The sequence below is a fragment of the Aethalodelphis obliquidens genome, unplaced genomic scaffold (assembly GCF_003676395.1).
Source record: "Aethalodelphis obliquidens isolate GAN/ISIS:26980383/991018 unplaced genomic scaffold, ASM367639v1 scaffold4, whole genome shotgun sequence".
NCBI classification, from domain to species: Eukaryota; Metazoa; Chordata; class Mammalia; order Artiodactyla; family Delphinidae; genus Aethalodelphis; species Aethalodelphis obliquidens.
In genome coordinates this window covers 15,920,418-15,933,733 of record NW_020837948.1, presented here as the reverse complement: position 1 = coordinate 15,933,733, position 13,316 = coordinate 15,920,418, and the positions used below count along the sequence as shown (strand labels likewise).

General features: G+C 34.7%; 1 protein-coding gene across 6 annotated transcripts in view; it reads right to left on the bottom strand.

Annotated features, from left to right (window-relative positions):
- Nucleotides 1-203: 203 nt before the first annotated feature.
- The window catches only part of CEP120 (centrosomal protein 120), a 78,788-nt gene continuing 65,675 nt past the window's right edge, over nt 204-13,316 (bottom strand). For 5 of the 6 annotated variants that reach the window (XM_027099183.1, XM_027099179.1, XM_027099201.1 and 2 more), the window contains 2 exons: nt 5,890-6,035; nt 205-2,058 (listed from right to left, as the gene is read on the bottom strand). In XM_027099183.1, coding sequence (XP_026954984.1) covers nt 1,824-2,058; nt 5,890-6,035 — 381 coding nt within the window. In that variant the 3' untranslated portion in view covers nt 205-1,823. Of the gene's footprint in view, nt 2,059-5,889; nt 6,036-13,316 lie in introns of all 6 variants that reach the window. The other variant, XM_027099195.1, reaches the window with a different exon arrangement.

Below are 13,316 nucleotides of genomic sequence, written 5' to 3'. Positions count from 1 at the left end.
ACAAATGAAATGTCTGTTGCTACAGGACCACAAAAAGGTGTTAAAATTTCAGACTCTCCCAATCAATTTTAGAACATATAAAAGTATCTATCTGCAATGTAAGCACTTAAAAACCAAAAATACAAAGTAACTTGATACAGGAAGTGCCAAGCACTTGCCCAATCCATTTAACAAAAAAGTAACAGACTGCTCAGAAACTCAAAGATGCATACAAGTGTCATTTTTATTTGATGAAATACATAGCCAAAAGATTAGAGAAGGCAAACCGCACATCCATTTTAGAAACGTCCTTTTTTGTTTCTTTAAATCTAAGGCCCCCTCTAGTGTTTGAAAACAGTCACATGCAGCACACAGTGCAATTGAAGGCACAGTCACAATATTTCCCCAAGACCTTCCCAAATAAAAAGAATACTTCTGTTCCATTCATGTGGCACAAAAATCAATGAGAGAAAATATATAGCCATAATTAATACTTCACATTCTTGCTATAATTCACATATTCATTATTCTCTCAGTAATTTCTCTATTTACTCTTGGGTTGTTTTCAGATTAATACTTGTTAACAAGGGGGGAGGAAAAAAACATATAAAGCACGTAGGGACTTTAATTTCCCAAACAAGAAATACACCACCTTGAAAACAACAGAAAATTTAGTGTCACCAAATAGCCTATTCTGTTTTTGTGGAAGTTATCAGTAAATATTTCTTAAATATATACTTAAAATTTATTATATTTGGAAGTAAGAAATTTTAAACTACATATATTTCAAAGCTCACCTAATCTGTGAATTTGCTAATCAAACCTTTTTAGTACCCTGTAAAAGGAAGTGGGAAGTGTTGCTTTGAGGGCAAATGTTGGCTCTGAAGAATACAATGTAAAGGAATTCTTAAAAATTTATACTGACATGGCACTACATAAATCCAATGGCTTAATCTCATGTTCTTTTGTAAAAGACTGATTAAATTCAGGGGGAGTCAAAAATAGTAGGTCTTCACTCTACTTTCTTAGCTAAAGCGCTTATGCATCTGTTTCCATGTTTTATTACAGAGGGTTTACATTAACAACTAGTATTACTATTACTGCAAAATGAATTCTCTATTTTTAACAAAAGAAAGCAATGCAATCTTGAGCAGGAGACTGACAGAGAAAACTTACTAAGCTATTACTTCATATTCTTAAAAGTTAAGAGTATACTAAAAAATTGAAAATTCAATAGCTGTTGAAACAAGTTTAATCTGTATTAACTTTATTTAAATAAATGACTAATTTGTCACTCAATAGATCACAAATGGCTTCTCTGCACTGATCCTGCTTTCTGTTTTCGAACGTGTCACCTGCAAATGTTACAAGTTAAAAAAGACAGCTCATCTAAAATGAATTAAATAAAACTAGTTGCATTTACAAGTGGTCTCAACTTTTAAGATACCTCTATTCAAATGAACAGGACAGCGTTTTTAAAGTGCAACATGTACTCTTTTGGCTCAACATAAAAAATTATGTAACTGGAAATTACTACAGTCATTTCTCTGAGAACAAATTTAGTGAAAAGCTGTTTTGAAAGTTAGCCATGAAATTATAAATTATGAGAAACACTGAAAAGTCATTAAAAATGAGAATATAAAACGCAATTACAAATAAACCAGAGTGGGAGAGGTAGCATAAAGTAAATAAAATCGAATAAATACTATACAATAACATACAAAATTTTGCTTATAAAAAACTGAAAATTGCATTGTAAAACATCCATTTTCCCTTCTTTTGAGGGCTTTACTATTAAATTAAAATTTAGACCTGGAGTCTCTGTGAAGATTTTCCAAATGTTATTAATTACTGGCATTGTTTTTTGCCAAAATCTCTCCGATCTGTCGGTCAAGTTCACTTATTATTCGATCCTCATGATTATACACACCCGTCCTCATCAAAGTATCCCTTTCTTCTATGAGGCGAGTCAAATAATCATCCAAACCTTCTTCCAATGCACTGCCATGTGGGCCATCCATTTTTCCACTCGCAATCTCTCTGGAATCCTGGTACTGTTTTTGTTCTTGTTGCCTTAACCTGAGAAGTCAAGAACGCATGCCACTCTAGCAAGCAACAAACACTCTTTTGGTTTTCGGTTAACAACACCACTTAAAAACAAAACGATTTAGTGGTAAAATACATTTTTTAGTAATATTTTCAGGAAGAAAACAAAAACCACTTGGTTGGGCAGAGTTAGGGCACTTATAAAAGACAGTTTTAAAAACAATACTTGTTTTTCTAATTATAAAATACATGAAAACTGTAGAAATTTGGGGAATGTGTAGAAAAGAAAATCATCACAATCTTATTAACCAGAGATAACCAATCTGAGTAATAATTTTCTGTATTCTCAATTTAAAAATGCATGTGTTTTAAACACAGTATTGCTAACTTTTTAGAAAACTATATAGGCAATTCTGTACATTATATGTATCACTTATTACTATAATGAATATCTTCCTATATCATTATTATTGATCTTTAGGTTGTTATTAAACTTTTGTTATGTTTTTTGAACATAAAATTTTCTTCTAAATTCATCCCACAAATATTTACTCTTACTAAACAGTGCTAGGTTTGGGGGATACTGCAGTTGAATCAAGAAGAAAAGTTCCCGTTATTATGGAGCTTATATTACTAAGTATTCATAGAAAGTGATATTCTATAGATGTGAATGCCTGGTTCAAAGGGCATGTACATTTTAAGAGACTGTATGGATAGCTTCAAGTTATATGCATGATGATCTTATCTAAGAGATGAAGAAAGGGGAGCAGGTGCCAGCCTGGGATTTGGGTCTTTACAATGGAATATCATCAATCACTTTACCTTGAAAATGGGAAGTATACTTGGCATTACTATCACTTAGTAAGTATACTAAGTTTGGACACAGAGTAGGTTTTAATTTAATTTGGAATCTACAACTAAGACATAACTTTATACTCTACGTAACTGGCTACGAAAATATTTAATTTGCAACTACTCCTAACCTTTGTCTTTATAAATAAGATAAAAAAGCAATTGAGTCTAAGGCCCTGCTTCTAGATGGTCTTCATGGTAAGTAAGCCAATGAGAACCAAATCCACTTCTCAAATTACACGTGGCGTTTAGGGGGAGAGGGAGGAAGAGCCTGGGAGGAGAGTGTCCTGCCCCGACAGACAAGGAGCACTGGGAGTGTACAGTCTTGTTTGTTCATATACCTCTCTGAAACCTGAACTGACTCCTAAGATCCCTCACAAAAGAACAAGAAACTGAGGTATACAGTCCGAAAAGGACACCAAATACCTCTCTCTGTTCTAAGAAAAAAACCCTAAATAGTGAGGGCCCTGTGCTTTGAGACTGGGGTGGAAATCAAGTGATTAATGGGACACTAGTAAAACTGAGCAACACATGGGGATGAATAAGAGAAGATTTCTGAATAGCTGTTTCCCCTACTCTAACTCTTACAACATCTCTCTTGGAGGAAGAGGTCCTCTTGGGAGATTAATGACACACAGTGCCAGACTATGTACCAGGAAGTTCAACCATTTCCCTGTTCATCTGTTTATGCATGAAGGACAAATGAAATTTTTACACAACTGAGAGATTATCCCTATCAAGTCTTTACTAAAATGCAATCAACATTCATGATCACAACAGGATTTTAGAACCCTGTGGCTGAAGAAGTCCATAAAGTTATCAAAGGAAACTTTACTTCCCTGACAAACACTATGTATGGACTCCACTCACCCAGCTTCGTGTCACTAGGAACCTACTGCTTTTAGAATTGCTGTTAGAAAGTTCCTTCTTATATTGAATTCACTATGCGCCTTTATACTCTCCAATAACTGGCTATGATTCTGTTCAAGAGGAAATCCTACTGAATTATTTTTAACATGGTAGCCCTCCAGATATCTGAAGAGAACTTTCTAATACTTTGCCCAAGACTTCTCTACAAATTAATATCCCTCACTCTCCTAACCACTTTTTGGTCACATTCCTTTGGCAGCTCTCTAGGTAGCTGATTTCCCTTAAAGTCTGTTGCACACTGGTAAGAACAACCCAGAGGTGGTTTTACCACAGTGTGTATTGAACACTCCTTCTATGAATGTCCCTAACTGCACTGGCTCTTTGGCAGCCAAGTCACATTGTTAGTAGTAGTCACTTAAACCCTCCTAGGCTTCCTCACATCAACTGTTTTATTATGTCTTGCCCATCACTTGAGAGATTTTTCTTATAATTTATACAGAGAACTCTGCTTTTGTTTCTAAATGTATTTAATCTTGTTGGTTTCAGTTCTCCCTAAATCTTAATTGATTAAGACATTAATAATAAGTTTTAATTTTATATGACTTATCGGCAAATAGCTATCTTTGTTTAAACCACCAAAACAGTGCTCAGCAAACAGTAGGTGCTTAATATGTATTTGCTAAACTAAAACGAATTGCTATATATAATAGCAAAATTTTGCAAGGCAAAGGACATGTTAAAATTAATTTGTAACATCTTCCAAACCTATGACATAGTAGATACCAAATAAATATTTGCTGAACAAAAAGAGAATAATAGTGTGAATTGAGCCCTGTAGCATGCATTATAGACCTTGACCTTTTCCAACTGATATTTATACATTAATATTCTAAATGCAGTGGTGTAATTCAGCTCCAAACCCACCTAATATAGTGACTGAATTTTCCCCATTTATATAGGGATATATCATGGGATATTCTGTCAAATGTATGTCCTATGTACACATTGTGTCCTCCCAAAATTCATATGTTTAAAGCCCCAGCCCGAAATGTGATGGTATTTGGAGATGGAACCTTTGGGAGATGATTAGGTTTAGATGAGATCATGAGCAGGGGTGTCATGATGAGATTTATGCACTTATTAGAAGAGACACAGTAGAGCTTGTGAGGACACAGAGGTAAGGCAGCTGTCTAACAAGTCAGGAAGAGAGTCCTCACCAGAAACTAACCATGCTGGCACTTTGATCTTGAACTTTTAGCCTCCAGGACTGTGAGAAAATAAATTTCTGTTGTTTAAGTCACCCAATCTATGGTATTTTGTTATGCCAGCCTGAGCTAAGACAGTATGCTTCGCTGCAACAAAAATACTAGTCTCTTGCTAAACTAAGTTAGAAAGTCTTCCTGTATACTCCCCTTAAAAAGACAGTAATTTGTTCTAATACTGCTTCCTAATGATTACTTTTCTAATATCAAATACTTGAAATTGTAACTAAGATGAACATGACACTATAGAGAAGCCCACTGTTGCAGAGTAGTTAAAAATACAACCTCTGGAATCAGATATGAACTCTGGCTCCCCGATCTACTAGCTGTGTGACCTTGGAAAGGGTACTTAAATCTCTTTAATCCTTGGTTTCTTCATCTCGAAATGGGGATAATATCTTCCTCAAAAAGTTGCTTCGAGGATTAAAAAAAGTGGAGATAGGCATATAAGGCATTTAAAATAGCTGCTGACACACACGGCAATAATTAAGAGCTATATTCTGTATTACTTACATCAAGAATATAACAATATTCGAAATTTATTTTACTTTATGTAATTAAAAATTCAGTATAATCAATTACCTTGAAATAGTAGCAATAATCCTAAAATAGTCACACAGGAATAAAATTTAAAGTACTAATGCTATGAGTGGAAACAAAAAAGCTAAATACGGCTACGTTCATGGCAAAAAAATGTTAAGAGTAATGGTCTTTGGCAAAGATTTTCTATTGTATAACTCAGCTACATTTTATATATGATGTACCTTATTCTTGAAAGACCTGATGTTGTACTTTCCCTAGACCAATGACTAAATAAAAAGTTGTCCTATTTGAACTTTAGTTTTTGTATGAAAAAAAAGTAATTTCTTAGTTATTATACCTGTTCAGTTCATTTCTTATATCCAACAATTCTTGTCTCTCGGTGTTTACTGTATCCTTTTCCTCAGCAGCCAAGTAACGTAGTCTCATCTGTTCCAACTCTTCTTGCTGTTTTTTAAGACGAGCCATTTGACCTTCTTGCTCCCGCTTGAAAGAAACAAGCCAGATCTCTAATGTTAGGAATAAATATATTTATATGACTTTGACTTATGATTATAATCCTCCTTGACAGCACCCATGATAGAGCCACACACTGCAGATTCTATTATCTAGAAAGCCCAGGTTCTCTTTACAAACTTTTCTGTGATCTGCCTTCTTGTTATAAGCCATAACCACTCATGGCCCAATCAGTGATTGAGGTTAGCTAAATATCGTAAGATCTAATAGTAGTTAGAGGCAAGAAAGAGTCTGCTATCAACACAATGAGTTGCCACAGGACCAATGGTAAGAGTAGTATTTAAGAAATGGTTAATGATACAAAATTATCTAAGAAATTACAATTATATAAAGGAATGGTAAATTATACAAACTGATTATACAAAATACAAATTATACAAAGAGGTACTAAGATTCAGTAACTGTCCCTGTACTAGTAACTCCACTCCTACCTCAAGAAATAATATGCCTTTCCACTCTTTTCTCCAGGCTTACATAGAAATCTATGCACATGATAAAATTTCTTTTATATAAATGTGTGACATTCCACACAATGGATATTCCATGATTTAGTCAACCACTCTCTCAATAACAGACATTTTGGAATGCTGCAGTAAGACATCCTGTCATCTAACATAGTTAGCTCATGAATCTTTCTATATATTTCCTTAGGGACCAGAAGTGCTTTTCTTTCTTTAGGACAGAACCCCTAAATGGGAAAGCTTAGATCAATAGGTAATATCATCTTTTTTAAAAAAGCAGCATTTACTGAATAATAACAAAACTACCAAATCATAAAGGTGCACTTTGGTCAAATTTTACAAAGTGAACTACTCACATAACCACCATCCAGGACAAGAAACAGGAGATTATCATAACCCCAGAAGCCCCTCTGTGCTCCCGCCCAAGTCACTGACCACTCATCCTTCACCAAAGATAGGACTAATTTCTAACACCATGAGTAAGTTTTCACTGCTTTGAACTTTGTGTACGTGGAACTGTACAATGTAAGTTTATGTCTGGCTTCTTTCGCTAAACATTTTTTCAGATCCGTTCGTATTATGTGTAGTTGATGATTCACAGTACTACTTAGCATTCTATTGGATGAATATACAGTCTTTTCATTCCACTGCCGAGGGATATTTGCGTTAAGTTTCCAGTTTTGTATTTTAAAGCTGATGTGAACATTATCGTACATTCATGGGCTTTTGTATGCATTTCTACTGTGTATATACGTGCGATTCAAAGTGCTGGGTCATTGGGTTTAAGAATTTCAATATTAGTAAATATGGTCTGTTTTTAAAGTCGTAGTACTAATTTACACTCCCATGTAAGCATTCCAGTGCTCTACACTCTTGCCAAAACTGGGTAATGTCAGTTTTTTCTTTTTTCTTTTTTTTCATTTAAACCATTCTGATAACTTATGCAGTGGTATCTCATGATTTTATTTTGCATTTTTTCAAATACTAATGAGGTTAAACGTGTTTTAATATTTTTAATGGCATTCTTATTCTGTAAAATTCCTGTTCAACCATTTGGCCTTTTGCTCTACTTGGCAGTCCATCCTTCCTTATTGATATGTGTGTGGTTCTTTACATATACTGGATAAATCCTTTGTCAATTATTTAAATTGTAAATATTTTCCACTAGTCTTTGTCTTGCCTTTTACTTTAATGGTGTTATTTAATTCTAATATGGTCCAAATTTATCTTTTTGTCTGCCTCAGTTTTTAAATTTTTATTTATTTACTTGGTTGTATGGGATCTTAGTTGCGGCATGCATGTGGGATCTAGTTTCCTGACCAGGGATCAAACCCAGGCTCCCTGCATTGGTAGTGTGGGGTCTTATCCACTGTGCCACCAGGGAAGTCCCTATGTGCCTGTTTTGAAGACATTACTTTACATTACCCTCTTGAAGCTTCATTTATCAAAAACTCATATGCAATTGGTTTTGTGTATGGTGAGATCAAGTTTCTTCTTCTCCGCATATAGAGCTCCAATTGACTTAGCAACATTTACTGGAAAACAACTTTTTCCCCCACTGCTTGGCAGTGTCACCTGTTATACATCACCTCTGTCCTTTTATATATGAGTTGTTTCTGGACTCTCTATCCTTCCAGTAAAGTTCACTGTCTTAATTACTGTAACTTTTGTAACAATAACTCATAACAATAACAATAACATAACAATAACAATAACAATAACAATAACATTTGATAGTATGTCTTCTGTCTTCAAAATTCTTAGTTATTCTTGACTTGTGTATTTTCATATAAATATCAATTTCTAGGGTTGAAAAAAAAGACCTGCTGGAACTGCTTATGATTATGTTGAATCTACAAATCAATTTGGCCAAAACCATTATCTTTACAATATTAATTCTTCAAACAGTGAACATAGTTTACCTCTCCAATTATTCAGGTCTTCTTTAATTTTGTCTAACAATATTTTATACTTCTCTATATACTGAGTAGCATCTTTCTTGGAATGTGCGCCTAGGAGTTTCAAGTTTTTAAATGCTACTGCAAATGGCAGAGTTTAAAAATTTCTGTTCTCTGTCTCTGGTATAGAGAATTAAAATTGATATTTAAATACTCATTTTGTTTCCAGCAAGCTTGCTAAACTCACTTATTAATTCTAATAGTTCATCTGTAGATACTTTCTGGTTTACTATGTACATAACAACTGTCATCTGCAAATGACAACAGCTTTACTTTTTCCTTTCCAGATGATAGACCCTTTCGGCCTGTTACACTGGATAGAACCTCTAGTACAATATTAAGAAATGATAATAGAGGGCATTTTTCTCTCATTCCTGATCTCAGAGGAAAACCTTTAAGAAATATTTTTTGGTAGGTTTTATTAGATTAAGAAATTTCCCCTACATTCTTAGTTTGCTAAGAATTGTTACTATGAATGGGTACTAACTTCTTCTGCATTTTTGATAGGAGCATTTGATTTCTTCTCCTTTATTTTTTTTCTTTTATAAATTTATTTATTTTTGGCTGCATTGGGTCTTTGTTGTTGGGTCTTCGTTGCTGCGTGCGGGCTTCCTCTAGTTGTGGTGAGTGGGCTTCTCATTGCAGTAGCTTCTCCGAGTTTCATAGCTCGGGCTCTAGGCGCACGGGCTTTGGTAGTTGCGGAACGTGGGCTCAGTAGTTGTGGCTCACGGGCTCTAGAGTGCAGGCTCAGTAGTTGTGGCACAGGGGCTTAGTTGCTCTGTGGCATGTGGGATCTTCCCGGACCAGGGCTCGAACCCGTGTTCCCTGCGTTGGCAGGCGGATTCTTAACCACTGCGCCACCAGGGAAGTCCTCCTTTATTTTTTAAAGGGGTAAATAGTAAACTTCCCCTTTGTTTAATAAATAAACTTAGTTGTGATGCTTACAAGTTTTATATCTATGTTCATGAGATTGGCCAATTAATTTTCTTATAATGTCCTTGTCAGATTTTAGGATCAAGATGATGCTGGTCTCGTTTTTTTAAAAAGTGAGAAGTATTCTCTCTTCATAGTTTCTGAAACAGTTTGTGTAAGATCAGTGTTAGTTCTTTCTAAAATGTTTACTAAAATATGTGAAGCCACTTAGGTCTGGAGCCTTCTTTTGGTGAAGGTTTTTCATTACATATTAAATTTCTCTAATAGCTATATGACTACTTCTATTATGTTTCTTTTTGTATTGGTTTTATGAGTTCTGTCTCTCATATTCACATAAAAGTTTCATACCATTCTCTTATCTCCTTAAATGTCTGTGGATCTGTAGCCCTGTCCCATTTTTTTTAAACGTTGATATTGGGAGTTACTGCCTATTGTTTTGGTTCTTGAACATTCTTTGCCAACTTTGTTGATTTTGCTGTACATTTTTCCCATATTTCATCAATTTTTACTCATTTTGATTATTTCCTTCCTCCTAATTTCCTATTTGCTTACTGACTGTTTGAAAGAGATATTTAGAGAATAGATTTCATGCTTTTCTTATTGATATTTTTCAAGTGAACCTGAGGCTATAAATCTCCTTAAGCACAATTGTCATTAAAGCTCATGTCTTTAAATATGTTTTAAATATTTAAACATGTTTTAAATATTTAGTTCAAGACATTTTCTAATTTCATTTGTGGTCTCCAATTTAGCCATGGGTTATAAGAAGTGTACTATTTCAATCATGGGGGATACTTACTATCTTTTTATTACTAATTTCTAGCTTAATCTCACTGTGCTCAGAGAACATATTCTGAATTACAATCTTCTGAAATTTGTTTAGAATTGCTGTTCGATTCAGCATATGAGCAATTTAGCTAAGTGTCCAGTGCACTAGAAAATGATGTGTATCCTGGGACTTGTTTACTTATTTATTTATTTTTTAAAGGGCTTCAAATGCTTGGCTATCTATTTATTTATGGCTGTGTTGGGTCTTCATTTCTGTGTGAGGGCTTTCTCTAGTTGTGGCAAGTGGGGGCCACTCTTCATCGCGGTGCACGGGCCTCTCACTATCGTGGCCTCTGTTGTTGCAGAGCGCAGGCTCAGTAGTTGTGGTTCACGGGCCTAGTTGCTCTGAAGCATGTGGGATTCTCCCAGACCAGGGCTCGAACGCGTGTCCCCTGCATTAGCAGGCAGATTCTCAACCAATGCACCACCAGGGAAGCCCCCTGGGACTTTTTTGATGAAGTATTCTCCATACAACAATGGTTAGGTCATCTAAATCTTCTAAATCTTATTATCCATTGTTGGTTTGCTCTATCAGTTCCCAGGAGAGTTACGGTAAAATCTACATTATTATGCGTTTGTCCATTTCTCCTTTTAGTTCTATTAATTTTTGCTTTATATAAATTTGTGGCTGTTACCAGGAACACTCAATGCAGAACTGTTGTCAACTTCTAGGTGACTGACCCTTTTATGATTATGAAAACTCTCTTAATCTACAGTAATGCCTCTTGCCCTAGAGTCTAAGATGTGGGTTAATATTAATGTAACATACAATTTCCCCTCTTTTTAAAGTCAACCATTTTGTACTTATAGTTAAAGCGTCCTTATATTTAAGTCACATACTGTTGTTTTTTTAATTCAGGTTTTAGTTGAATATGTCTTTAATAATGGTATTCAGTCCATTTATATTTAAAGAAATGGGTGATATATATGGGTTTAAATCTTTACATATTACTATTTTCTACTTCCATCTATTTTATGTTCTGCTTCTCTCCTTTTGTCTTTTTTTAGATTTACCTAATATTTTATGTCATTCTATTTTTCCCTTCTATCAGCTTATTTTTACTCTTCTTTTACATAGAAATTAGGACCTTTACAACTTCACAGAAAATGCAACATACTTTAAACATTTTAACTCTATTTATCCCTTCATATCTTTTGTATTATTATTTGCCATGAATTTTAATTCTCTGTATTTTAAACCCAACAAATACTGTGATTATTGTCTTCTCCTAATTTTTGTTAGTCTGAAAGTCTTACGTCGCTTTCAATAATGAAGTACATTTTCACTGGCTACTCAATTTAGGTGGGCCATTACTTCTTTTCAGTACTTTAAGGATGTTACTCCACTATGAATTCCTTTACTACTGTTGAAAGTTCATCTGTCAATCTCATTGTTGCTCCTGTGAAGGAAACATTTCCCTCTTCATCCATGGCTTTAAATATTTTCTTTGCTTTGGGGCTATTTTTTTAAATTAATTTTTATTGGACTACAGTTGATTTACAATGTTGTGTTAGTTTCTGCTCTACAGCAAAGTGAATCAGTTATACATATAAATATATCCACTCTTTTTTAGATTCTTTTTCCATATAGGTCATTACAGAGTATTGAGTAGACTTTCCTGTTCTATACAGTAGGTTCTTATTTGTTAACTATTTTATATATAGTAGTGTGTATATGTCAATCCCAAACTTCTAACTTACCCCTCCTTCCCCCTTACCCCCTGGTAACCATATGTTTGTTTTCTATAACTGTGACTCTATTTCTGTTTTGTAAATAAGTTCATTTGTACCATTTTTTTAGATTCCACATATAAGTGATATCATATGATCTTTTTCTTTCTCTGACTTACTTCACTCAGTATGACAATCTCTAGGTCCATTCATGTTGCTGCAAATGGCATTATTTCATTCTTTCTTTATGGCTGAGTAATACTCCATTGTACATACGTACCACATCTTCTTTATCCTTTCCTCTGTCAATGGACATTTAGGTTGCTTCCATGCCTTGGCTATTGTAAATAGTGCTGCAATGAACACTCAGTGCACGTATCTTTTCGAATTATGGTTTTCTCCAGATATATGCCCAAGAGTGGAATTGCTGGATCACATGGTAGCTGTTTTTTAAGTAATCTCCATACTGTTTTTCATAGTGGTTGTACCAATTTACATTGCAACCAACAGTGTAGGAGGGTTCCCTTTTCTCTACACCCTCTCCAGCATTTATTATTTGTAGACCTTTTTATGATGGCCATTCTGACCAGTGTGAGGTGATACCTCATTGTAGTTTTGACTTGCATTTCTCTAATAACTAGTGATGTTGAGCCTCTTTTCATGTACTTTTTGGCCATGTGTATGTCTTCCTTGGAGAACTGTCTATTCAGATCTTCTGCCCATTTTTTGATTGGGTTGTTTGTTTTTTTCATATTGCGCTGCATGAGCTGTTTGTATATCTTGGAGATTAATCCCTTGTCAGTAGCTTCATTTGCAAATATTTTCTCCCATTCTGTGGGTTGTCTTTTCCTTTATGGTTTCCTTTGCTGTACAAAAGCTTTTAAGCTTGATTAGGTCCCATTTATTTTTGTTTTCATTTTCATTACTCTAGGTGGTGGATCTGAAAAGATATTGCTGTGAGTTATGTCAGAGTTTCTGCCTATGTTTTCCTCTAAGAGTTTTATAGTGTCTGGTCTTACATTTAGGTGTTTAATCCATTTTGAGTTTATTTTTGTGTATGGTGTTAGAGAATGTTCTAATTTCATTCTTTTACATGCAGCTGCCCAGTTTTCCCAGCACCACTTATTGAAGTGGCTGTCTTTTCTCCACTGCATATTCTTGCCTCCTTTGTCATAGATTAGGTGACCATGGGTGCATGGGTTTATCGCTGGACTTTCTATCCTGTTCCATTGATCTATATTTCTGTCTTTGTGCCAGTACCATACCGTTTTGATGACTGTAGCTTTGTAGTATAGCCTGAAGTCAGGGAATCTGATTCCCCCAGCTCTGTTTTTCTTTCTCAAGATTGCTTGGGCTATTTGGGGTCTTTTGTGTTTCCACAGAAATTGTAAATTTTTTTG